This window comes from Microcebus murinus, chromosome 22, assembly GCF_040939455.1.
Source record: "Microcebus murinus isolate Inina chromosome 22, M.murinus_Inina_mat1.0, whole genome shotgun sequence".
NCBI lineage: Eukaryota > Metazoa > Chordata > Mammalia > Primates > Cheirogaleidae > Microcebus > Microcebus murinus.
Window position 1 is genome coordinate 22,354,698 of NC_134125.1, and position 26,668 is coordinate 22,381,365.

The window sequence follows — 26,668 nt, forward strand, 5'->3', positions numbered from 1 at the left end:
CTTCGTGGCGTCTTAAAAGACTGTCAGAGTGTAGGCTCTGGCATCAGGTTGCCTGCTACTTCATGGGACTGGTCGTGAGCCCTTTGGCAGTTGCACTACCTGCTCCCAACCTTGGTTTCTTATCTGTAGTATGGGACTCACACTTTTGTTCTCCTAATAAGGTTGCCATGAGAGCAAAAGGAGACCAAGCATCTTTGTGGTCAGCGAGACCCTAGCATGTAGTAATTCTCCGTACTTGAACCTGCGTGTCAGTGGCGGGGAGAGAAGAGGGGAAGGAGGCAGGGAGGACAGGGCCACAAACTAGTGAACAAGCTCCAGTGTATGTATAGAAATGGTCTTGGACTAGGTAACTTCCCCTGGCCCTTCTAGCTCTGAAATTCTGCGATGACCCTGTTGGACCTTGGAAAGGAGACAAATCCTCCAGCTCTGGCTGAGGATGTTGGAAAGGTGTTGCCTGTGATTTTTGCCCTCAGAACAGCTCTCTGCTGAGAAAGGGTTCTTGTTGGCCGGAGGCAGTGGGGGGATATCATCACCCCAGACTCTGATTCTGCTAAGGGAAGGAAGTGCCTGTAAGACGAAAACAGACGGCAGTGCACAGAGGGTTCCAGGTAACAAGGTGGTGCACCAGTCTTAGAAAATGGTCCTGTGTGCCACCAATTCATTATCTTGACGACAATGAATGTGTCACTCTGTCTGATAACTAGAACAGATTCACACAGTTTTGTCTATTCACACGGTTTGTGAATATATCCTGTTCTCTGGAAATTAATTTTTTTCATCATGAACTTATGTAAGAAGTGAAGGTCATGAGAAACACTTGGCAATGGGACTTTCCTCAGAACTCAGCCTCATGATGTCTTCTGTCTGCAGCTTGGAGCCTGAAGGGACATGGCGATCAAGCGAAGCTGCTGGCATGTGAAGCCTGAGCCAGTGTTAGGGCCTCTCCTCTCCCTCCACCTCCTGACTCCCCTAGCTGTTACTTTCACAAGGAGGCTTGGCTGTTGGCAGCCCAGCCCAGCACTTCTGGGTGGATTTGCATGGTAAATGTCTCCAGTCATCTCCATCTCTACCACCACACCCCCGGGTCCACAAGACCATTTCTTACCTCCTGCGTGGTTTCCCTGCTGCCATCCTGGGCCTCTCCAGTCTGTTTTCCACCTTGCCGCCAGGGTCCCATTTTAAAATGAAATCTAATTGTGTCACCCCAATTAAACCTTTCCAGGGGCTTTCTTTCCTTTAGGGTAAAGGCTGAAATCCTTATAATGGCCTGAAAGGTCCTGTGTGATTGGGGCCCTGTTTCCCTGTACGGTCTCATCTTCTGCCATCCTTTTTTTCCCCTCTTGTACTCCAGTGACCTCTGGAGGCACCAGGTTTCCTCCTGGAGCCCTGCCCTGGCACAGGCTCTTCCCTTGCACTGACTGTGCTTAGTTAATTCCTCCTCAGCTAGTCAGATTCCATGTCATGGACTTGCATAGCTCCAGTGCCTCTTTTCTTAGCACTCCTCACAGTTCTACTTTGGATTTATGTAAGTAGGTGCAATTAATGCTCATCTTCCCCACGAGACTATAAGCTCCAAGAGGGCAGCTGCCATGTCAGTTTTGTGAACTAGCTCAGCCCCGGGACTTAGGAGGTGTTCCATAAATACTGCCTCTGAGATAGTGATGGGGAAGGCAGGCACAAAAAGGATTATTTTAAACAATGGGACCCCTTTCTCCACCATTGATACCAAACCCTGAAATACAGCTCAAACGTGTAAACGTTCTGGTTTAAGTATGTGGAGGGAGAGGGAGGAGCTGACTCATAGCCCTAGACAGTTGTGCCCTATACGGCCCCAGAGACACTGGATTCTGCAGGATTCACTTTGGAGGCCACATCTATTTAGGGCGGCAGTTTTTAGTGTGCTCCTGGGATTGTGGAGGGTGTTTTCTGGGGAGTCTGAGGCGATATATCTAAAAGTGGACTTTTTGCCCTTTACTCTGTTTTCTTTCTTCAGAGACGTGAATGAACAAAAGACTTGTATCCCCAGGGGTTCAATCTCTCCAGAAGATCCCAGGGACCCACTAATCAACCTTTTCCCTAACCTAAACCCTCGATGTCAATCGGGTTCATGATCTACGTGCAAAACTTAAGTAAATGTTGAGCCTGGGCTCCTGTCTGGCAATAGTCACGTGGCCACAGAGCAGCCTGCAGCCTTTTCCCCCTTTAATACTCAGCCAGATGTGTCACTATGTATTATCTATAGGCCCATGTACACGTTTTTTTGTGTTCAGCCTTCTCTCTAGACCAGTGCTGTCCAATAGAACTTTCTGCAGTGATGGAAATGTTCTCCATCTGCACTGTCCAACACAGGTACCTAGTCACAGGTACCTGTGGAACATTTGAAATGTGGCTGGAATGAGGAACTGAATTTTTTATTTTATTTTGAATAATTTATATTTAAATAGCCATTTATAGCTAGGAGCTACTGTATTGCACTGCATAGCTCTAGACATATAAAATGTCATTGTTAAAATCAAAAAAGTACTTAGACTATAATTCCATACTTCTCCTACCCTTTTTTTCTTTTTACTAGGTTTTGTCATATATTTAATTTTATTGTCCATTCACTGGTGGCCTCACATTTTTTGGAGTGATGTGAGATATGAAAATATAAATAACCTGCAGGACAGGTGGAAGGACATGTGGAAGAACAAGGCTGTACCTGTGGAGAAAATTCAGATCAATTGAGATAGCAAATCCTGAGTACCTGCCAGGTACAGGGCTGTGCCAAGTCCTGTGGGAGATACAGGGATGAATGAAACCCCTTATGAATATGACTTAATATCTGTTTTCTCCTCCCTGCCTCCAGATGGAAAGCTCCTGAGGAAAGTAGTGGGTTTCAATTTGGGATGATAGTCCCCTTCCCTGATATCATAAACTTTGGAGAACATTTGGGCTCTGGGTCTGGAAGTTATTCCCAAGCTCTCCTGTTCTGCATGGTACATGGAATTCTGTCCTGGGTCCCTTTGTAATGCCTCTATCTGCCTGGAAGGAGCTGGGTTACTAGAAAGCAGGACCACCACTTAGGGCGTTTGACTCCAGGTAAGACAAAGCAGGGTATTGTCTCCGGGAGCCTCCAGGCACAGCTGGAGAGCTGGGTTGGCAGACTTGACTGCTTCCTGGTGGCCGATTATCCTCCAGCATGAGAAAGTAGGGCTGTGACAGACACAAGGTGGGGGACGGCCTGTGGGGGTGCCAGTTGTGGATGGTGCTAATTTCAGAGGCATGTGTGACAAGGTTTCCTCTCTAACCTTCTCCCACAGGGGTCCTGGAAAGTGGGAAGAAACCAGGGACTGGTGCTGCTGCTGAGGTTTTTTTTTAAAATTAACTAAACAGGCCGTGCGCGGTGGCTCACGCCTATAATCCTAGCTCTCTGGGAGGCTGAGGCGGGCGGATTGCTCGAGGTCAGGAGTTCAAAACCAGCCTGAGCAAGAGCGAGACCCCGTCTCTACTATAAATAGAAAGAAATTAATTGGCCAACTAATACACACACACACACACACACATATATATATATATATATATTAGCCAGGCATGGTGGTACATGCCTGTAGTCCCAGCTACTCGGGAGGCTGAGGCAGGAGGATCGCTTGAGCCCAGGAGTTTGAGGTTGCTGTGAGCTAGGCTGACGCCACGGCACTCACTCTAGCCTGGACAACAAAGCGAGACTCTGTCTCAAAAAAAAATTAACTAAACACCTGCTGGGTGCAGTGGCTCACACTTGTAATCCCAGCACTTTGGAAAGCTAAGGCAGGAGGATCACTTGAGGCCAGGTGTTCCAAGACCAGCCTGGGAAACATAGCGAGACTCTTGGCTGTACAAAAAGTAAAATGAAATTAACTAGGTATGGTGGTAAGTGCCTGTAGTCCCTGCTGCTTGAGAGGCTGAGGCAGGAGGATCACTTGAGTCCAGGAGTTCAAGGTTGCAGTGAGCTATAATGATATTGCTGCACTAAAGCCCAGGCAACAGAGTGAGATCCTGTCTCAGAAAAAGAAAACAAAACAAATATGGGTTTGTCTGATATTTTTCTCATGGTTAGATTAGAGTTGTGGGTTTTTAAAAAGAATGCCTCAGAGGTGAAGTGCCTTTCTCATCACATGAAATGGGGGGTACATGAGATCTGCATGACATCACTAGTGATGGTAACCTTCATCATTTGATTAGTGGTGTATTTATCAGCTGTCTCCACTATGAAGTTACTCATTTTCCCTTTTTATACTCTATTCTTTGGAGGAAAGTCACTAAGTCTGGCCCACTCTAAAAAGAAGTGGGGAGTATCTACATATGTTAAAAGGAATACTTCTACAAGAAGATTTTGAATGAAGTTTTTAGGATGAAATGCATCACAGACCAAGTACCTCCTTCTGCTTGGCTCTGACTATCCAGCCTGCCTTTTCTGTTTGTTTACCACTGATCTTATTCTGGAAAATTACTTTAGGTAGATTGTGGAAGTAAATGCGACCCCCAGAATAAAAATGTGACTAGATTGGGGAAATTCAGGAAAAGAGAAAATAAGATAGAACATCATATGAGGTACTGTAAAGTGCTAAAAATCAACCCCAAGCTTCTGGTAGCCAATGAAAAGTGGGAAACGTCTGCTCCAAGATTCAGAGTGGTCTGAAGGTAAAGACAAACCGATTCCTTGGGAGAAGCATATCTTTTCCTGGTATTAAGATCTGAGCAAAATACCTTTTTGTGCAGCCTCTTAAAAGACAGACATTGTATGATAATAGAGCAGGGGTTAGGAAACTATGGGCAAATCTGGCCCACCATCTGCTTTTACAAATAAAGTTTTATTGGAACACAGCCATGCCCATTCATTTACATATTGTCAATGGTTGCTTTCCTATTTTCTCCTGCAGAGTTGAGTAGTTGTGACAGAGACCATATGGCCCACAAAGCCTAAAATATTTACTATCTGGTCCTTTAGAGAAGATGCCAACTCCTGAGCTAGAGGACAACTCCTTAACCACACCCTTATCAAAATAAAACTGCAGGAGTCATTTAAGTTTCTGGTAATGTCCCTCAGTTTAGGCTGGTAGAGCAATTCTCAGGGTGCAGTAGATGAGAGAACCCCACTACAGAGGCCTAAAAGGCAGGGCCTAAGAGCAACTCTTTTTTGATCTGTCTCTTGGGTAGAGGGGGGTGGTGTCATCATAGCTCACTGTAACCTCCAACTCCTGGGCTTAAGTGATCCTCCTGCCTCAGCCTCCCAAGTAGCTGGGACTACAGACCCATGTCATTACTCCTGGCTAATTTTTTTTTATTTTTAGGGGGGAGACGGAGTCTTGCTGTTGGTCAGACTGGTATCAAACTCCTGGCCTCAGGTGATCCTCCTGCCTCTGTCTCCCAGAATGCTGGTACTTCAGGCATGAGCCACCACTCCCAGCCCTAACAGCCATTCTTATAAGGGCTGGGTCTCAACTCTCTCAACTTATTCTAATTTAAATTTAGGGTATGTTACCTGTTCCTAAGCCTTTCTAGTTAGGGACAGATGGTTATTAATAATTGCAAGGTGCCTCTTGCTGCATTTCTCTGTGTGTTTATGGTGCCAGCAAAGCCTATGTAGCCCTTTCTTACAAATCATTGAGCTTTCCACAGGAGAACAAAATGGTTCTATCAGAACCAGGAGCAATTTAACCCCCAAGGAACGTTTGGTCATATCTGGAGACATTTTTATTTGTCACAAGTTGGGAAGGGGGATGACAGGTGAGATATTACTGGCATCTGGTGGGTAGAAGCCAGGGATGCTGTCAACATCCCACAATGCACAGGACAGCTCTCCACAACAAACATATCTATGTATCTGACCCCAAATGGCAATAGTGCCAAGTTTGAGAAGTCTTGTTTTAGAAATCAATTTTTATATCATCTAACAAAATATCTGATAACATAGGGCCCTATTCTGGAAGTACCTAAGAACCTCAAGTTAAGATGGACTAGGAACCTTATACTTTTCCAGAAGTTCTCTAGAAGGCGTAGTAATTCTCTCCCAATATTTGCCGTGAGGTGCAACCTTTGATAGGTGCTGCAGGGACTCCAGGTGAGCAAGTTATAGTCCTGCCTCTAGAACCCTTAAAGGACATGAGATAGATATAATGCCATTACATGAGGCAAAACCTGGCAGCTACCAGCATAGGTTCACAGAGGTTTAAAGTAAGAAGAAAAATGGTTCTGTTTGGGGGCTGTGGCAGAGTGGATCGGGAAATGTTTTTCTAAGAGAGCAGTGTTTGGAATGGCCCTTCAAGACTGATGGTTTTTTTTTTTGTTGTTGTTTTTTTTACAAATAAAAAATGAGGTAACATTTGTTTCACCTATCAATTGGCAGAGATTAAAGTTGAATAGTATCAGGGCTGATGAGACTGCGGGAAATGAACACTCTGGGGCTGTCTTGGTGGGAAAGGCACCAGCAAAAACAGTGGAAATAGCAGACAGCAGAAACAGATCTGAGGGGACTTCAGACGTCAGAAATATCAGACTCAACTATATTAACCATGTATAAAGAAAGGTTTAAAAATATCTACAGGGAATAGGATATTTTTTTTAAAAGGATGAATCGAGAATATTTAAAAAAGAACCAAATAGAAATTCCAGATATGAAAAACATATTAATTAAAACAAAAATGCGAGGTTTGGACTTTGTAGCATATTAGAAAAAGCTGAAAAGTGGGTTCTGCTTCTCCCCTGGGCCTAGTGATCTTCCCTCAGGCCTCAGGCCTCCACAGTCCCTGGAGCTCTAGGGATTGAGGGTGCCATCTCAGCCCCAGAGGTCGGGATCATAAGCCTGGATCTCTTCACAGTCTTCCTGGGAAACTGTAGTCCTCCAGCCCATGGATCAGATGAATTGGTGCCACAGTTTGGGGAATAGGGGACGCTGGAAGAGGCTCTTCCCATAAGAGGAATGAAAAAATGGCATGTTTAGGGGCCTGGTTTTCCTCCTTTATGTCATTGGCCAGGTAGAGTGCTATGAAGAAATGAATTGGTTGGTATTGCCAGGAGAAGAGGCCAGCCCAGCTACATAGGCTATGACCATAGACAGGTGATACTGATGGAGAGAGAGTAAAAGCAGTAATAGAGAGGTCCCTTGTGGAAGGGAACAACATGGGGACAGGAGCAGGGGTTGCTGCTCAAAGAAGAGACCCCTGTGTTGGGTGACCACGCTCATTTGGGTGGGTTGAGGGATGTGTCTGAAGGTCGGCTGCAAATCCAAGAGGTCCACAATGCTCCCAGGATGGCAAGCTCTGCTGGGATCTCTGGAGGGAATGTGTTTTAGATGGCTGGATCTTTAGTGAGCTACAGCAAAGGGCAGTTTCAGAGAGCTGAGAGGAGAGAGGCCAGGAGCTCAGGGCAGCAACAACCAAAGAAATAATGTCCAGGACAAGACTGTGGCGAGGGCTCAGATGCCAAAGGACTCCCAGCAGGGCCACGTGTTCACTCTGCAGGAGACCGCCAGGCCCCAGAAGGGAGATGTTGACAAGTCCTAAAATGGTCAGAACTGTGGGAGCATCCCATTGGAGATACGCAGAGGAAGAGAGAAGTGGAACTGTAGATTAGAAAGCCCTGCCTCCCCAAGGCTATGTATTGGAACAGAACAACCTTGCTTTGTCAGATACCCTCAGATTTTTGTCCCAGGCCAGGAATTTTTTTTTTCTTTTTTTTTTTTTTTTTTTTTTGAGACAGAGTCTCACTTTCTTGCCCAGGCTAGAGTGAGTGCCGTGGCGTCAGCCTGGCTCACAGCAACCTCAATCTCCTGGGCTCAGCGATCCTACTGCCTCAGCCTCCCTAGTAGCTGGGACTACAGGCATGCGCCACCATGCCCGGCTAATTTTTTTTTTTTTGTATATATATTTTTAGTTGGTCAATTAATTTCTTTCTATATTTTGGTAGAGACGGGGTCTTGCTCAGGCTGGTTTTGAACTCCTGACCTCGAGCAATCCGCCCGCCTCGGCCTCCCAGAGTGCTAGGATTACAGGCGTGAGCCACCGCGCCCGGCCAGGCCAGGAATTTTTTAATGACAGGATCCTCAAACATCCTGGTGAAGACCTCATGGTGCTCGGGAAGCACTGATGACACTCGCTGCTTCTTCAGCTTCATCTTGAGCCCACACGGCAACTCCACGACCCGGATGTCCTTATGCTCAGAGACCACCAGTCCTCCTCCAACTCCTCATCCTTGGAATCTGATGACCACTCCCTCTTCCTTTTCCAGCCAGGGGACTAATGCAGGGGGCTGGGATCTACCCAAGGGGCTGATGGTCTTGGGCGTTGGTCATCCACCACTACCTCTGGAGGTAGTACCCCCAAGGTGCTGCTCTGGGGGCTCTGGCCTCAGACTAAGAGTCCAGTTGATAACTGGCCATGATTTCTCCCAAGCTCTTCCTTCCCTTCCATGGAACCCAGACCCTGTTCTGTCCAAAACCTTCTTCTGGGCTCTGGTTGAACCCAAGCCTGTTATCTCTTCTCCAAGCTGGGGAGAAGTCAAGAGTGGAGACAAGCTCTGCGACGATGCTGTTGTCCACTGCGCTGTCAGGCACCCCTGAGTCAGATCCTGCCAATCAGGAAGGTCGGAAGCCTCTGATGTCATCAGTCTCTCCAACCTGGCAAAAGTTTGAAGGATAACACAGCTAAGTGCCAGGCTGATGTGTACACTTTTCTGTAGATCTGGGGTAAATGGTACCTCCTGCCACCGACCTCTATTGTTCAAAACTGTCCTCAGGGTCTCCGGATGCCTCTTCCTTCTTCCCAGCAGATGCCGTGTTCTCTCCACTTGAAACTGGAAACATATTGGGCTATTCTCTCTTTGCATAGCCTCACTTCAGTATATAGTTCAGTGGCATTAAGCACATCTACAGTGCTGTTCAACCACCACCACTGCCACCACCATCCATCTCCAGAACTTTTTCATCAGCCCAAACAGAAACTCTTTACCTACTAAACACCAACTCCCCACCCTCTATGCCCAGGCCCTGGCAACTGCCACTCTACCTTCTGTCTCTATGAATTTGACTACTCTAGGAACCTCATATACTATGGAATCATACAGTATTTGTCCTTTTGTGTCTGGCTTATTTCACTTACTATAATGTCCTCAAGGTTTTATCATGTTGTAAGATGTGTCTGAATTTCCTTTTTTTTTTTTTTTTTTAAATACTGTGTGCCCATTGTGTGTGTGTGTGTGTGTGTGTGTGTGTATACCACATTTTGTTTATCCATTCGTCTATTAATGTTTGTTTGGGTTGTTTCCACATCTTGGTTCTGAGTCTTTAGATCCATTGGTAGAACTTATTGACAAGAAGCACATTTTTTATTGAGGCTGTGCCTAAAGTTTTATTTTGTATTTTTATCCCTTACATATTTCTAATCAACCCAGATGAACCATGACACCAGTCAAATGAGTTAATCCAAGGTGCAGGGACTGAGTGTTTATTTTGTCTGTAGTTTTCAACTTTCAGAGTTGGGTGAGGTGTCAGAGACCATCCAAACCACCCATGAGTTCCTGCACAGCTTCCTAACAGGCCTAGGCTCTCCCAGGAGCTTCTCGTTCCTAGGAAAGGCACGGCTGCTTCCAGAAGCAGTCCCCCTCACTGTGGAAGTCCAATTGTTAGGAAGCTCTGCTTACCTTGAAGCATCTCGCATTCATGATTCCTCTTATAGTCATTGTATTCCAAGGACTGATGGATTGTTAGCTGGTGGTTGTAGGGAAGAGAACCCCAGGGTAACAGGTCACAGGTTATACATGCAGGGTTTAATTTGGCTGGAAAGGTACCCATGGGCACTGCAGTGAATTCACAGGTCAGGCTAATGTTGTATAGGACCTTAGTGCCCCAAGAGTTAATTTTTAGTGTAGTAGCTCATGGGGAGACTTGAAAGATTTCAGAATAATAGAGTGGAGGGATTAGAACTGTTCCTTAGGAAGATACAAATAGAGGTGGCTTGCGAGTAGGGTTTTCAGGGGAGAGGCTGTAATTGCAGGCCAGTGAGGAGACTGTTAGAGCCCTCCCTGACCAGAGGAAGTGCAGGCATGGCTGAGAGATGCACGTGAATCTGCAGAGGGGCAGCCACAGGACTAGGACTTCTTTTTAGATACAAAGCAAAAGAGCTATCCGATGCCTCTGAAGCTCCACCGTGGGCATTGGAAGACTATACCACTGACAGATACAGGAAAGGAGGATTGAGGTGGGAAAGGGTGCATCATGATAGAGAGAGGATGCCCCTTTTGTTGTTCACCCATTTGTCTGCAAATCTGTCCTCTCTCTCTTCCTCCCAGTCCCATAAGGAATGATTCTGACTTCTCCGCTCTTTCTGTGGAGACTTTTCTTTAGTGCAAATCGTGTGGTTTGAGTCCGATGCTGAAGTGATTTCTTTGGTCCTAGGGATTTACTGTGAGTGGTGGCCTCTTGTTTGCCATGGTTTGGAGGGTGGGAATTCCCAGTTGCTCTGATAGAAGGCAGTGCACACCCAAGTGGTTATAGTCTAGACTCCTTTAGCTCTTCCATCAGGGACCAGTGGGGACTGAGAATGAGAGGAATGGAAAGAAGCATTTGTGTAAGTAGCTTTAATTAATGAAAGTGGGGTTTTTTTGGTATTAGTTGTTACTGATTTATTTTTTTGTAAATGCTTGTTGAATGGATAAACCAGTACAGCTTATTTACTATGTTTCCCTGTTGGTTATTCTTAGATCCAAGTATTAATTTTTAAATCTTCTACAGATGTCTGTGGAACAAACAGTCCCTCCGATGTTGGATAGCACCAGTTTGGGGGTAAGCACAGGCCAATCTGTGGACAGAGGCAACAGCCAGGCCTTTGGGAACTCCCAGAACGTAGGAGAACAGGGCTTCTCCACAAACTCCAGTGACAACAGGTGAGACTCAGAATGGCTGAACTCATGCTCCTGGGGAGTGGGGGCAGTCTAAGCTCAAAGGCTGCAGAGGCTGGGAGTCCAAAGCTCTGGGCCAAGTTCTGACTCTACCACTGATTATGTGGAACTCTGGGCAAGTCAGTCCTTATCCGTATCTATGTGATGGGGCAAATGATATGTGTCTTGCCTTCCTCACAGGATAGCTAAGAGGTTCCACAGAGATTTAGGGAAGTGTCAGGCACTGTGCAGAAGAACAGGGCTTCAGGAAAGAGGCCCCAGACCAAGTCTGTCCTGTTTACCATGGTATTGGGTGGCATGATGCCTTGTACATGATGCCTGCAGTCAGTAAGGAGATGAATGAACAACGAATGAATTACTAATTGAGGCTGAACATGGCTGTTCTTTTCCTATTCCTTAGTATCCAGAGGAAAAAGAAGCTGCCTGTACCTCATTTGCTTGAGCAAGTACACCAGCTTTTCATGCCATTGTCAATTCTGAAAAACTTCTCTTTTATTTTCTTCCCAATTATGTTTGCTTAAGAATAATTCTGCCCAATCTTGTTGCTTTACTGTACTGACTGAGCAGCCCTTGGCTAAATGATCTAAGAAATTTGACTTTTGTACCCCTTTCCCTGGGAGCAGAATATTCTCTGGGGCTGCTCACCTGACTGGCCTCTGTCAGGAGTCACCTTTATGTCATAAATTCTGTGCTGGTTTTACCTGTGCCTCATCCACTGCAGTTTGTTCATTCTGGCCAAGAGAGGCAACAATCAGTTCAGAAGCAGGAGCAGGCCTGGCCTTCTCTACTCTCGTCTTCTTGGCTGGCTTTTTGGCTCTTGCCGTGAAGGAGATTGGAGAGGATGCCCAGTGCACAGGAGAGGAGTGCGTTTATCTGCTTCCTCATCGTTTACAAGGGTAGAACAGCAAGCTTTCTTCTGCTTTGGGGAGAAAAGAGAAACCAGATGTTTAGGCCAGAAGTGAGAAGATCAAAAATAACTTGGCAGATAGAATAAGGACCAATGACTAAAAAATTAGAGAACAGATTCCAATTCATAATAAAGAACTTACTGGGTCTAGGAACTGCTGCATGAAAAGGGGCTGTGTTGGCTGAGCATGATGACTCTGTCCTGTAGTCCTAGCACTCTGGGAGGCTGAGGCGAGAGGATTGCTTGAGGTCAGGAGTTCAAGACCAGCCTCAGCAAGAGCGAGACCCTGTCTCTACTAAAAATAGAAAAATTAGCTAGGTGTGATGGTGCACACCTGTAATCCCAGCTACACGGGAGGCTGAGGCAGAAGTGAGCCCAGGAGTTTGAGATTGCTGCGATCTAGGCTGATGCCACAGCACTCTAGCCTGGGTGACAGAGTAAGACTCTATCTCAGAAGAAAAAAAAAGTAGGGGGACTGCATTTAGAGGAGCTGAGTTCTCTGCCATTGAAGATGTCCATACAGATATTTCCCTGGGCTGGAAGGAAAAATCACTTCAAGGGTCTTTAAAGGCTTTTTCTAATCCTGAGATTCTGAATGCTACAGTGAGTCCTGGACCCTCCAAACAGGAAGAGGAATCCAGGACTGAGAAAAGAGAAAGGTTTAAAGAACTTGAGGAGCTTCCAGATAAGCCCCAGAACTGGCTCAATTTGGTATGGTGGGTGGCCACTCAACTGCTGAAGATTAAGCTTGTTTCAAGGGACTATCTCACCATTGAGGAAGAACTTGGGCAGCAAGTGATGGCAAGATCTGGGCTTTGGAGTGAGGCTGACCTGGATTTAAATCCAGATCCTGACATTTCCCGGCTCTTTGATTTTCACCAGTTCCTTTAACCCATCTGAGTTTCAGAGGATTGATGTTATTCGTTGTTATGTTTAGTATTATTTACCATTTAGGGTTTCATGGGTATTGATCCTAAGCTCAGTATTATAGAGACATTAGCCTCACAACAACCCTGAAAGAGAGGAATAGCATCATCCCTTTCTTTCAGGCCAACACAAGCTAGAGGCCCTAAGGCTGGTTCGTGGTGACACTGGGATTCTGTCCCCTGTGCTCTTATTGTATTACCTCACACTCTCTGGGCAAGAGTAAATGAAGCTACTTGAGAGGCCCTTGGGGCAAAACCAGAGCAGTCCAGGGAGATTTCTTGGAAAGGGTTGGGCCATTTAAAGGGAGATACTCACTAAGGGTAAGTTCAGATACAAATCTACTTTAAATTGTTATTATTATTTTAATGTGTACACTTTGGAAGTAGAAAACCCCCTGTGAGATATCCCCCGGATGTAGCTGTCCAGAATTTGCTTGAATGCCTTTAGTGTCAACATTGTCCTCGTTTCCTGCTCCGTGAGAAGTAGAGAATGTTCCTGATATTCATGCTCCCGACCGTGTGTGTGTCCTTTTGCTTTGCTGACCAGACGCTCTGTATCACAGCTCTCAGCAGCCGGCAGCAAGCTCCCTGACGTCATCCTCCACCCTGACGGAGATCCTGGAAGCCATGAAGCACCCCTCGTAAGTAGTTCGTCACATATGTGAGCGTAGGGTCAGGAGGCTCCCAAGGGCTCGTGTCACGGCAATGCTCTGGCAGTGTGGTTTGGCAGATTCATACCTGACTCTCCTGCTTACCAGCTTTGAGACTTTGGGCAAATGACTTGATCTCTCTGACCCTCTGTTACCTTGTTTATAAAATGAGATTTTTAAAAAGATGGTTAAGGCACAGGGTTGATGTAAGGATTAAATGAAATAAGTATGCAAAGGACCTAACGTAATGGCTAACGTAATACCTGCAAGTATAAATATCAGTCCCTTCTCCTCTCCTTCCTCCTTTTCACCCTGTAACACTTTCTTCTGTCCTGTCACGATTATTTCTCTGGGTCCAGGAGTAGCATAGAGAAATTGCTTTATGGAGGTCCTTATTTCAGATATTAAATGTGTTCGTGGGAGTCCCTTCTTTTTCATCTTTTTTTCTACTTGTTGCCACTGGGCACACACATTCCCTGCTCACCGTGTGGGAACCCAGGACAGGAGTCCAGCTGCTCTCTGAACAGAAGGGCCTCTCGCCATACTGCTTCATCAGTGCCGAGGTGGTGCACTGGCTGGTGAACCACGTGGAGGGGGTCCAGACGCAGGCGATGGCCATCGACATCATGCAGGTGAGGCAGCAAGGCAGGGCCTGCAGAGCTATCTGCTCAGGCCCCTATGGGACCAGACCCTGTCTCAGAAGCTGTCACCCTTCCCAGAAATGAGATCTGCATATGGAGTGAGAATCTGTTTTTAATAAGTTTAAGGCCTGTCTGGAATTGATGAAAGAAAAAGTCTTGCTTCGAAACACACTATATGTTGACTTCAAAATCTGGCAGAATTTACTGTCTGAACTGAAGCGTTCTGTATGGGATCTATGCACTTGTAAACCTTAGAGAAATCTCTGTGAACGATTTTCAGAGAATTCTCTCTGTCTGACCTCAAGCCCCCAGTTTCCTCTGGTCAGTGTCTGCTTTATTCAAGACCCAAAGCTGGATTCAAGGCTCTGCCCCAGGGGCCTTCTGGCACCCTGTATTTACTCTGTCAGAGCCCTGGGCACAACAGAATGAAGAATCTATGTATCTCATTTGTCTCCTGCCTAGACCAGCTCCTGTAGGGTGGGGCTACCTCTTATTGTCCATTCCAGTGCCTGGCATGTTGCTTGGTACATGGTAGGCACTTAGTACCACACTTGCCAGATTTACTTACACTGTTCAGAACTGGAATAGTGAGGAGAGGAATGGGAAAGATTGAGTTGACTCAGCCAGTTCCCACCATCCTTTCTGTACAGAGGCCCCCACTGGAAATAAATCAGTACTATTTGCTGACCAGCTGGGTTGTCATCACAGAAATGTAAAATTAGGCTAGGCGTGGTGGCTCACACCTGTAATCCTAGCACTCTGGGAGGCCGAGGCTTGAGGTCAGGAGTTTGAAATCAGCTCTGAGCAAGAGTGAGACCCCGTCTCTACTATAAATAGAAAAAAATTAATTGGCCAACTAATATATATACATACACACACACATACAAAAAATTAGGCTGGGCATGGTGGCACATACCTGTAGTCCCAACTACTTGGCAGGCTGAGGCAAGAAGATTGCTTGAGCCCAGGAGTTTGAGGTTGCTGTGAGCTAGGCTGATGCCACAGCACTCACTCTAGCCTGGGCAACAAAGTGAGACTCTGTCTCAAAAAAAAAAAAGAAATGTAAAATCAGTAACTGATTTGAATAAGCATGTGATCCTCAGTGCTTTCTTTGAGGGTCTTGATGTGCTGTTTTGATTAGTCTTTGCCTGGTAACTTTATATACTCTCACGTCCCTGAGAATACTATTTTCCTTATTCAAACAGTGAAATGTGGCTGGGTGTGGTGGCTCACACCTGTAATCCCAGCACTCCAGGAGGATGAGGCGGGAGGATCACGGGAGGCCAGGAATTTGAGGCAAGCCTGGGCAACATAGCAAGAACCTGTCACTGTAAAAAATAAAAAAATTAGCCAGATGTGGTGGTGCATGCCTGTAGTTCCACCTACTCAGGAGGCTGAGGTGGGAGGATCACTTAAGCCCAGGAGTTTGAGGTTACAGTGGGCTATGATTACACCACTGCACTCCAGCCTGGGCAACAAAGCAAGACCCTGTCTCTAAAAACAACAATGAAATGCTGTTAACAACTGTTAAAATGAATGAGCTGGAGGTACATGTATCAGCATGGATAAATGTCAGAAGCATGAAAAACCAATTTACAAAGTAATATATAGTATTATGTTCTTTATATAAAATTTAAAATTCCATAAGAATACCTTATTTTCTATTAATACATGTCTGTATAATAAAATTATTAAAAATGTGCATGAGAATATTATATTAATTTATTTTTGGGGAGAGAAGAAGGGGAATGGGACTTGGGAGAGTACATATAATTTTTTTTTTTTTTTTTTTTGAGACAGAGTCTTGCTCTGTTACCTGGGTTAGAGTACCGTAGCATCAGCCTAGCTCACAGCAACCTCAAACTCCTGGGCTCAAGCGATCCTCCTGCCTCAGCCTCCTGAGTAGCTGGGACTATAGGCATGAGCCACCATGCCTGGCTAATTTTTTCTATAGAATTTTAGTTGGCCAATTAATTTCTTTCTATTTTTAGTGGAGACAGGATCTCGCTCTTGCTCAGGCTGGTTTCGAACTCCTGACCTTGAGCGATCCTCCTGCCTAGGCCTCCCATAGTGCTAGGATTACAGGCATGAGCCATTGCGCCTGGCCCATGTGATTTCTTTTTTTTTAAATAAAAAGATCTTAAGTCAGTATAACAAAATATTAACTTTATTAAAGCAGAATAGTAGTATACCTGGATTTTCTTTATGCTTTTCTTCATGTTTGAAATATCTGATGATATAATATGAGGCTACATTTTATAATGTAAGTTACATCAGGCACATATCTAATGGTGGGGGAAGGGCCTCCTTAGCGCTCCTTTCACTCCACTGACTCCAGTGCATGATGGAGGGCTGCCCCCTTAAGAAGTCCCTCCACAGGAATTTCAGTGTTTCAATGTCTCTCCTAGAAAATGCTGGAAGAGCAGCTCATCATGCATGCGTCTGGCGAAGCCTGGCGGAACTTCATCTATGGCTTCTATTTCTACAAGATAGTAGTGGACAAAGAGCCAGACCGAGGTCAGAGCCCAGGCGTATGCGGTTGCCCACGGGGGTGGACGTTTTTCCTGGCGACTTGCCCTTTCCCATGACAGTGCTTCTTGAGCTCCATGTGTGACTTTGTATTCCAAGTTGTCAGAGCTGTCAACTTCCTCGAGCATTTGTATTTAACTTAAGCATAGCCAGAGTGACAAAGGTTTCTCAAGCTATAGTATGTGCTTGGTGAGGACTCTGTGGGTGAAAGATAAAGCCCAAAGAGGCCAAGGGACCTAATGTGAGGAAATTCCCACGAGTCATTTTTTGGTAGCTGTTTTTAATCATAGTACGCCAGCGCTCACTTCCACCCCGACTCCGTGCAGGTGGTGCTGGTTCTGACATGAGCGGTTCCAGTCTGTGATTAATAGCAGTTTTCGCTTGCTGAGTCTCCAGACTCCATTCCTTTCCCCTGGAAGACTAGCAAGTCCTAGCAAGTTTTCCCAGATATATTTTAGGTATTGTTTTTTTAAAAAAATGAGAAAAAGTGATTCCTCGGGGGGAACAATTTCTAGCATGGTCAGAGCTGGCTCACATAACTCTGGAGGCACCCATGATTCAGACCAGTGTCTCTAGTGCACCCAGGGCATGTGGGGACCTGGGCTGGAAGTGACACGCATTCTGTAGGCAAATGACTTCTCCATCTCTGGGTTAAAGGAGTCATATCTGAGATGAAGCAGCTAGTGCCACTCACTGTGCTCTGTCTAAGGACATGTTGAAAGTGGACGTGTGTGGGGTTTTTTTTCCCCTTGTTGCCATTAGTATGTCCATCGACACTTTTTCCCTTAAATTCTGAGTTTGACCGGTAAATACCTATTTTACCTTCCAATTGAAAAGTACCATGTTACTGTTATATACTCTCAAATGAAAGATATGAAACTGAGGGTAAAACATTTTTTAAATTGAAGTAAAATTCCTATAACATAAAATTAAACATTTGAAAATGAACAGTTCAGAGGCAATTAGTACATTCACCAACCATCACCTTGATCTGGTTCCAGACCATTTCCATCACCCCAAAAGGAAACCCTATACCCATTAGCAGTCGCCTCCCAGCTCCTTCTCCTCCCACCCCCAGATCCACTAATGTGCTTTCTGTCTCAAAGATTTGCCTATTCAGGACTTTTTTAATGGAATCATACACCGTGTGGCCCTTTGTGTCTGGCTCCCTTTACTTCACGTATGTTTTCAAGGCTCATCAGGTTGTGACATACTTCAGTAAGAGAAAAAGCATTGGTGCTGAGGACTCCTCTCCCCTCTGCCTTTCCCAGTGGCCATGCAGCAGCCTGCCACCTCCTGGCACACAGCAGGGGTAGACGACTTCACCAGCTTCCAGCGGAAGTGGTTTGAGGTAGCCTTTGTGGCAGAAGAGCTCCTGCACTCTGAGATTCCTGCCTTCCTCCTGCCCTGGCTGCCTAGCCGGCCGGCCTCCTATGCAAGCAGGCACAGCTCCTTTAGCCGCAGTTTTGGAGGACGGAGCCAGGCGGCCGCGCTTTTAGGTAGATGCCTGATCTGGACACGGTCTGGGGATATGCTGGTGGGTGGCTGGGGGAGGGTGGCAACCAGCCAAGGGAATGAGACCACATGGACTGGGATTAGAGCCGCTGTGGCTGTCAGCACGGTGGGCTCCTGTGCGAACTTCCACTGGCCGAGTGGCTTCATTATTGTCCCAACCAACAGTATTTAGCACCTCTCACTTCAGAGCATGATGCCAAAACTGCTCAGATAGGAAAGAAAAAATTGTGGCCACTTTTCCCAAGAAGCCTTCAGGATCTAGGGGATTTGAGCTGGTATTTAGTTCTTGCCAGAGGCCTTTCCTAGAACTGTAGCATCTTAGGATATCCAAAGATGAAGGAACCTAAAAGGTCATCCATTCCAGATGTTCATGCTGGGCAGGAACCTTGCCTCCTCCCTCCCTTCCCAATGTGCTTACCACATCAAGGCTTGTAAACGAACTCTTCCTGTCCTTTCCACGGTTCTAAGCTCTAAGATGGGGTGAATACTTGCTTGTTGAAAGATGGTGTGACCTCTGATAGGAAATGGGGAAGTCTGCCCTGGAGGACTGATGGGTTGAAATGTGTCTTTAGAAAATACAGGCCATGGGCAAAGCACCATGGGATTTATCTCAAGGCGTTGGAGAGACCCTGAAAGCTGCTGGCAGGAAGGAAGCAAACATAATGTAGACCAAACTCCAGTGAAATTCCAAATTCTGCTTTGTTTGCCTATAAATGCCCAACTAATTGGAATTCTTTTCTAGTTGGTAGATGAAAATGTTAATAGTCATTACAGTTTCCAGAGCCTCAGATTCACTTGGACCAGGGTGTAGCTGTGACCTCCCCTTATACCTTCACCCCAGTGTCACCTATTACAGTATGTGAAAAGTGAAGAGGTGGAGAAGATAGGGTGGAACCCTGAAAAGGGCAGCTCTTCCTCCTTTCACCCAGGCAGTCATGACCTACCCTTCTCCCTTTTGTTGCATTTCTAACTCTCTACCTCCTTGAGGTCTTGGAAACCACATGCTCCCTGTTATCCTGGGATGCTCACTTCCAGCAGCCTAAACCGCCTAGAGCACCATAAAGGGCTTGAGACCAAAGACCTTGGAGCGCCTGGAATAGCGAGCAGCAAGCTCATGCATTTTGTGCCACGAAGGGCCTGCTAGAAACAGCAAATAAAAGGGCGGGACCCTGATATCAATGGGAAGCAAAAACCCATACTCTAACAATGAAGGTGGAGTCAGGAAAATCTATTACAAATAGAACAAGCACAAGAACTTGATAAGTACAGCGTTATTCATTTATAACACTGGATTGCATATGGGAAACTTCTCAAGAAACTAAGCTTGATGTTATTTTCCCCACTAAATCAAGCTTATTTTTAGTAGCCACATTTTAAAGCTAAGGATTTTCATCTTCACTGAGGAACAAGAAGCTATGCCCGAAAGTAGGTGCTTTCAGATAAACACTAAAGAAATAGTTGAAAAGTTAACCCTGTCACTCTCTTGAGGTCATTTTGTGAGACAAAGATACAATGAGTTACTTTCAATAAATATTGAATCATTTATGGTGACACTTTATTTACCTGAGAGCTGAAGGAAGCAAAAAGGTTTCTGAAGAACCCAAATAAATGCCACAAATCCAAGTGTCACCTCCTTGTGGTGAAAGACCCTTGGACCAGCACATACAGCCTATTTACTGAGGACTTACCAGTTTGGTTATAGGCCCCTCACTGATACCCTAGATCAGAGGGAGAGAATAAGGGGCACCTAATGGCAGCAGATGTACTGATACATTTTAGCAAAATGTTTTGCAAGATAAATCTTCTAAGTTTTGGTCCTTTTAAGGTGGGGAGGTAACTATAATTCTTCCTTTTCTTGAAAGTCTTCGGTAGAAGGAATTATTTTAATATGAATCTTTCCTGCAGAGTGTACAAAACCTTAGGGCAGAGTTTGTCAACCTTAGCAGTGTAGACATTTTGAGCCAGATCGATCATTCTTTGTTGTGGGGGACTGTTCTGTGCATTGTAGGATGTTTAGCAGCATCCCGGCCTCTACCCACTAGATGCCAGTAGCACACCCCAGTGTGACATAATGTCTCCTGACATTGCCACATGTCCCCTTGGGGTCGTAAAATTGCCCCCAGTTGAGAACCACTGTCTTAAAAGGACAGATTCCAATAGTAGCCAAAATTAGAGAGCTCAGCAAAACCTGAGAGGTTTTGAAGCTCATCAGTAACTCCCTAAGGAGGGGTGAGGTTGATGTATAATGTAGGCATGTTTTCAGAGCTTGAGGGTAGAATGAATGGTCAGTGCTGGAGCTGTGGTGTTAGAAGGAAGTGCTGTTCTCTGCTCCATCCTGGCCTGTGGGCAACTCTTGTGCTTTCAGCGCTGGTGGTTGTGGTTGCTTCATCCCTACCTGATGTGCAGTGGCAACAACAACATTAATGCCATGCTTTCTAGCACATGTATGTGTCAGGCACTATACCAAGCAGAAAGTTGTCTCATTTAATCTTCATCTGAGTCTTGTGATAGATATTATGATTTATGGTTTTGAGTTCAGGAACCTGTGATGCTTAGAAAGGTGAAGTATTTAATCATTTGCTCAAGGCTCTGCATCTACTAAGTGCTGGAGCTGGAGTTTACACTCAGGACTGCCTGGCCCTGAAGCCTGAGTTCTAACCATGCTGCACTTCAGCCTCAGGAAGACAAAAGTCAAAGCCTGTCAGGACTTTATCTGATATGTCAGGTCCTGGGGTGACTCCTGCCCTTAGTGTTGAAGGAAAGGACACTTGGTTCCCAGGCCCTTGCTACAGAACTGCAGCTCTCTTAGTGTGGCTTGTCTTCGCCTCTGTGCCACCCCCACTGGTCCTTCCAGTGCGCTCCCTCCATTCTCAACTTCAACAACTCTTTGACTCCCACCAGGACCTACAACTGATTAATCTTGCCATCTTTCTTTTCTTCCTTTCCCACCTCACTGTATCCCAGCGCCTAGAATAGTACTTGACACATGGCTTCAATAAATATTTGTTGAATGTATGAAACAATATGAATGAATGTTGTTTGGCAGAATTGGGGAAAATCAAATTTAAAGTATTATGTCTGCAGTCAGCAAACCTTCTAACTGTAAGCAATTCATTGTCCAATTGTCAGAAAGGCAGTAGTTCTGCTCTTCATCCTGTTAAAAATGCTAACAGCCTGGGAACAGATGAACTGCCCATCACTTGAGCATGTGCACAGTCCCCACACAGTGAACGGACAAGCCACATGTCGTGGAGGCATGTATACAGTTCCAGCCCATTTTTTGTACTCACTCCTTGGTTAAAGTTACTGCTTCTGGAGAATGCTTTAGGTATTGTCACCTTTGCATTATCATTTTGGTTCTAGAGGCTATCTTGACAATTTCTATATGAATATCTTCATTTCCAAAGATGTCTTCTCCTGCAGGCTGATAAAACCCTCTCCTGACTTTCATGGTCTTTAGCACAGTGCAAGATTCAGATTGTCTCAGTTTAGCATTGGTTGTTAGTGCTCAAAGAGGAGCAGTATATAGAAAAGTAAAGGTAGAATAGGGAAGAAGTGGACTTATGTCTACAGCTGGTAGTTTATTTAATAGGTGTTCTTCATCTGGGTTCTGTGTACAAGCTTTAGGGTGTTAGTGAATCTGAAACTAGGCAGAATTTTGTGTGTGTGTATGTTTTCTGGGAAAACATAGCTTTATTTTTAATAGCTCCCATGGTTGTTAGAGAGGAATTTCACTCTGTCAGCCTCCTTGCCCATCCCCTTCCCAAAAGAAACAAGTGTTTTTTCTTTTTAAACCCAATGTGGCCTTATTACAGCTAATTCTATCCCTTAACAGCTCTTAGACCTTTGTGTTAGCAAATGAGATGCTTCTTCCCACTGTCCTTTTTGTTTGTTTGTTTTGACATATTCCTTTTTAAACACTCTGATTCTCGATCAGAGGTTGGCAATGGAAACCTATTTTGAAGTGCCTGGCATTGGCATATGGCCCTCTCTGGCTTCACCCATGGTGGCTCCCACTTCCCCATCCCTGTCATCCTGGATCTCTGGCATCCAGGATGCCACTGTTTCCTGAGCCAGGAAGCAGCAAGTGCATCTGAGACTCTGGTAGAAGTGACCCCATGCCTTTCTCACATGCATTCTTCTCAGCCTTTTCTTGATGGCCCACTGGATCTTAAGTTCAGAAGGAACTGTAGAGCATCTCTGTCAACACCCTGATACTTGGATGTTTTCCACAGCACTCCTAGTAAGTGGCGAGCCAGCTTCTCTTTGAAAACCCCCATTGACCCGGCACTCACTTGTGAGACTGTTTGTTCTGTCCTTGAGCAGCTCTGGTTATTATGTAGAGTGTTGGTCCCCTTCTTAGGACTGTGTTCTTTCTCCTCCACTGACACTGATTCCCTCCCCAGGTTGTTAATACCCCCTAGCTGTGACCTGGGTATGGGATGCTCGGCCTTTTCCTCCTTTGGGCTTGCTGTATCTCTCTGTCTCCAGGGTGAACAAATTGGTTCTCATAGAACTCAAGTAATAATTCACTGAACTCACTGAAAGCTGCAACTCAGCTGGGCTCACACCTTTGTCAACATTGTAATCCTGCTAGAAGCATCTGTTCTGTCAAATCTAACCCCTGAAGTACAAAGCCAATGGTATCTTGAGCCTGTAACCACTTGGCTAAACAGTGTACTTCCTTGGGCTTCCTCAGACCAGCCTGATCAGAACTTAACAGGCCAGATGAGAGAGAAGAAATGTATGAGGTCACTGCTGGTGTTTATTGAGTATCCTTGTTTTTGTGGCATGGGTTTTCCCCTGGGGAGAAATACACAGTATTTAAGACTATAGAGCAAAACTTTCTTTCTTTGGTTTGGGCTGTTAAGTAAAGGGTTGTTCTGGCAGTGGAATGAAGCAGAGACATAATTTAGTTTTGATGAGAATGGCCAAATTCTTGAGCCTTAAGTATCACAGACAGCCCAAGCAGTGTCCGTGGAAGTCATGGACAGCCCTTGGATCAGTCATTGGTGAGCTCATGGCTTAAATTGGGAGCAAAGAATAAGAGGAACAGAAGGAAAGGAGGAGAGGTCTGAGAGGTAGTTAGAGGAGAAGGCAAGAGAGGGAATCTTCACTCCCTTCTCTCTACTCCCTTGTCATCCATGTTTCACTTGATCCTTATCCTTTCTCTGTGAAGTAGCTGGCCTGGGACATCTCAGTTTGCAGTCAAGGAATTAAACCAGGAGAGGTGAAGCATATTCTCAGAGAGACACGGCTAATAAATGGCAGGGCTTAGATCTTCTGACTCCAAGTCAAGAACTTTTCCCATTTGCATGTTCTAGTTTTGAGAGAATGCTAAGTGATATACCTGGTAGCTGAATATCAGTTTGCCAAAGTGCCATCAGTGACCTAGCTGTAACTGTCCCGCCTCCCAACAGTAATTCATTAAAATTGCTGACTTAAGAGCTGTTTATCCTTTTCAGTGACAAAAGCCACTCATGGCTTCTACCTGCAGAACCCAGAACTAAGCTGACTGCTTCAGATAAAGAAAAACCATTTAATTCATGGAGGGAAGGGGGAATAATAGTTTATAGAAACCATAGGTCTCATAGTGCCTAGCCACGCAGAGCACAGCCCTGACCTTTTCTTTACTTCTGAGCCCATTTCAGGTCTTTATTCTGGTCAGGAACTTGATTATCTGATACATCTCTAAAATATCCGTATCTTGGTTTGAGTAACTTTTCTGAGCAAGGATCCCAGATATTAGTAGAATGAAGAAGTTTGATGCTCACCTGGAGTCCTTGAGTGACACATCAACAGTGGAACAAGGTGTCAAGCTTCATTATAAGATTTCATTTTTTTGAGAAAATGAAAATTATGGAACTGTTGCCTTCTCAGGTTAAAACCAGAAAAGCAAGACTTCCTTCTCACTGTCATCTGGGCTGTTGGCCCTGTTGTGTCCTCTGTAGGCCGCTGAAGTCAAAAGATCTACAGTTCAGCCTGGCTGAGGGTTCTGACTCTATAATCTTCAGCAAGGCATCTCCTTTCCTTGGGCTGTCGTTTTCTCCTCTATAAATGAAGGTGTTGGATTAGATAGGGGGAGATAAACTACAGCTTAACTGGCCAAATCTGGCCTGCCATTTGTTTGTTTGTTTTATAATTGACTTTATTTTTTCAGAGCAGTTTGGGTTCATAGTAAAATTGAGCAGAAAGTTCCCATATATCCCCTGCCCCACCCCCCAGCCTCTCCCACTACCAGCATCCCCTGCCAGAGTGGTACATTTATTATAATCCACGAACCTACATTGACACATCATTATCACTAAAAGTCCATGGTTTACATTAGGGTTCACTCTTGGTGTTGTACATTCTGTGGGCATGAACAAATGTATGGTGACATACCATATATATATATATATATTTTTTTTTTTTTTTTTTTTTTGAGACAAAGTCTCACTTTGTTGCCTGGGTTAGAGTGCTGTGGCATCAGCCTAGCTCACAGCAACCTCAAACTCCTGAGCTCAAGTGATCCTCCTGCCTCAGCCTCCCGAGTAGCTGGGACTATAGGCATGCGCCACCATGCCTGGCTGATTTTTTATATATATGTCTTTAGTTGGCCAATTAATTTCTTTCTATTTATAGTAGAGACGGGGTCTTGCTCTTGCTCAGGCTGGTTTCGAACTCCTGACCTTGAGCAATCCTCCCGCCTCGGCTTCCCAGAGTGCTAGGATTACAGGCATGAGCCACAGTGCCCGGCCAGACATATTATATTAATAGTCATACAGAATAGTTTCACTGCCCTAAAAATCCATCTGTTTTTGTAAATAAAGTTTCACTGGGACATAGCTGAGCTCATTCATTCTGTAATATCTATGGCTGCTTTTGTACTATAGTGATAGAGTTGAATAGTTATGACAGAAACTATATGGCCCACAAAACCTAAATTATTTATCTGGCCCTTTACAGAAACAGTTTGCTGATCCCTGGACTAGATGATTTCCAGGAAATGTCTAGAAACTGTGATTCTTTTAGAAGACACTTCTACAGTTTCATATCTGGACGCTTAGCATTTTGTTCTTTCTCTTTATCCCACTCCTCCTTTTCCCTCTCTTGGGGCCCCTCCTGCGGTGCTGACCTAGCTGCCACTGTCCCAGAGCAGAGGACTGTGACCCTGGACGTTGACGTGAATAACCGCACAGACCGGCTGGAGTGGTGCAGCTGTTATTACCACGGCAACTTCTCCCTGAATGCAGCCTTTGAGATCAAGCTGCACTGGATGGCAGTGACCGCCGCAGTACTCTTCGAGATGGTGAGAACATGCGTGTGGTCGCGCCTTTGGTTCACCTCCCAGAGGGGAATGGGGGATGCTCAGTAGAGATTCATGTTGCTTTTGTTTTTTAGTTCAGGCTCCTATTACCATTCAGCTGGTCTCTTGGAGTAGCCTTTTAAAGAAATTTAAATAGGCCAGGCATCATCGCTCACACCTGTAATCCTAGCACTTTGGGAGGCTGAGGTGGGAGGTATCACTTGAGTTCAAGACCAGCCTGGGCAACATGGCAAGATCCCATCTCTACAAAATTTTTTTTTTAAAAATTAACTGGGTGTGATGGTGTATACCTATAGTCCTAGCAACTTGGGAGGCCAAGGAAGGAGGATCACTTGAACCTAGGAGTTCAAGGTTACAGTGAGCTACAATTGTGCCACTGCATTTAAACCTGGGCAACAGAGTGAGACTTTGTCTCTAAAAAATTTAAAAAAATATTTCAACATAATTAAAAATTCAAATGGTCAAAAAGGGTAAGGTCAAGGTTTCTCAGCTTTGGCACTACTGACATTTGGGGCCAGATAATTCTGAGGTTGTAGGGGGGCTGTCAGGCACATTATAGGACATTGAGCAGCATCCGTGGCCTCTACACAGTAAATGCCAGTAGCATACCCCTCGGTTGTGGTAACCAAATATGTCTCCAGAAATTGCCACATGTCCCCAGGGAGGGGGGGGAGTATTGCTCCCTGTTGAGAATCACTGGTCTAGAGTGGAAAGTATCTCCCACCCTTGATCCCTGGAACTTTCATCTAAAAGCAACTACCACTCTGTCAAGTAAACTTCTGGAGAGATTCTATGCATGTAGTATATATAAAACCATGTTACTTTTTTTTTTCGTAGCATGGGATACAAATTATTACATTTTTCCTGTTACCTGTATGTCTTCCGTGTCAGTACATGGAAATAAATCTGCCTTGGTTGTTTTTTTATTTTTGGTTGTTATAGATTTTTTGTTTTTGTTTTGCCTCATTATTTTAAGGGCTGCAGAATATTCTATTATTTATTCGTACTATAGTTAGCCAATCCCCTGTTAATGAACATCACTGCTTTAAACTTAGTGATTCTCAACCAGGGGTGATTTTGCTGCCCAGGAGCATTTGGCAATATCTGGAGACATTTTTGCTTGTCACAGATGGCGGGTGGTGAGGGTGCTGCTGGCATTGAGTGGGTAGAGACCAGGGATACTGCTCATTACCCTGCAGTGCACACGACAGGCCCCACAACAAAGAATTAACCAGTTCAAGATGTCATAAGTGCTAAGGGTGAAAAGCCCTATTTTA

The 26,668-nt window shown here is 45.2% G+C and overlaps 1 protein-coding gene across 11 annotated transcripts in view; it reads left to right on the top strand.

Annotated features, from left to right (window-relative positions):
* The window catches only part of DEPDC5 (DEP domain containing 5, GATOR1 subcomplex subunit), a 125,968-nt gene that overhangs the window by 87,935 nt on the left and 11,365 nt on the right, over positions 1-26,668 (top strand). For all 11 annotated transcript variants that reach the window (XM_075996714.1, XM_075996717.1, XM_075996715.1 and 8 more), the window contains 6 exons: positions 10,748-10,899; positions 13,311-13,388; positions 13,897-14,029; positions 16,447-16,555; positions 17,839-18,066; positions 25,204-25,373. In XM_075996714.1, the coding sequence (XP_075852829.1) occupies positions 10,748-10,899; positions 13,311-13,388; positions 13,897-14,029; positions 16,447-16,555; positions 17,839-18,066; positions 25,204-25,373 (870 nt within the window). The remainder of the gene's footprint in view (positions 1-10,747; positions 10,900-13,310; positions 13,389-13,896; positions 14,030-16,446; positions 16,556-17,838; positions 18,067-25,203; positions 25,374-26,668) is intronic.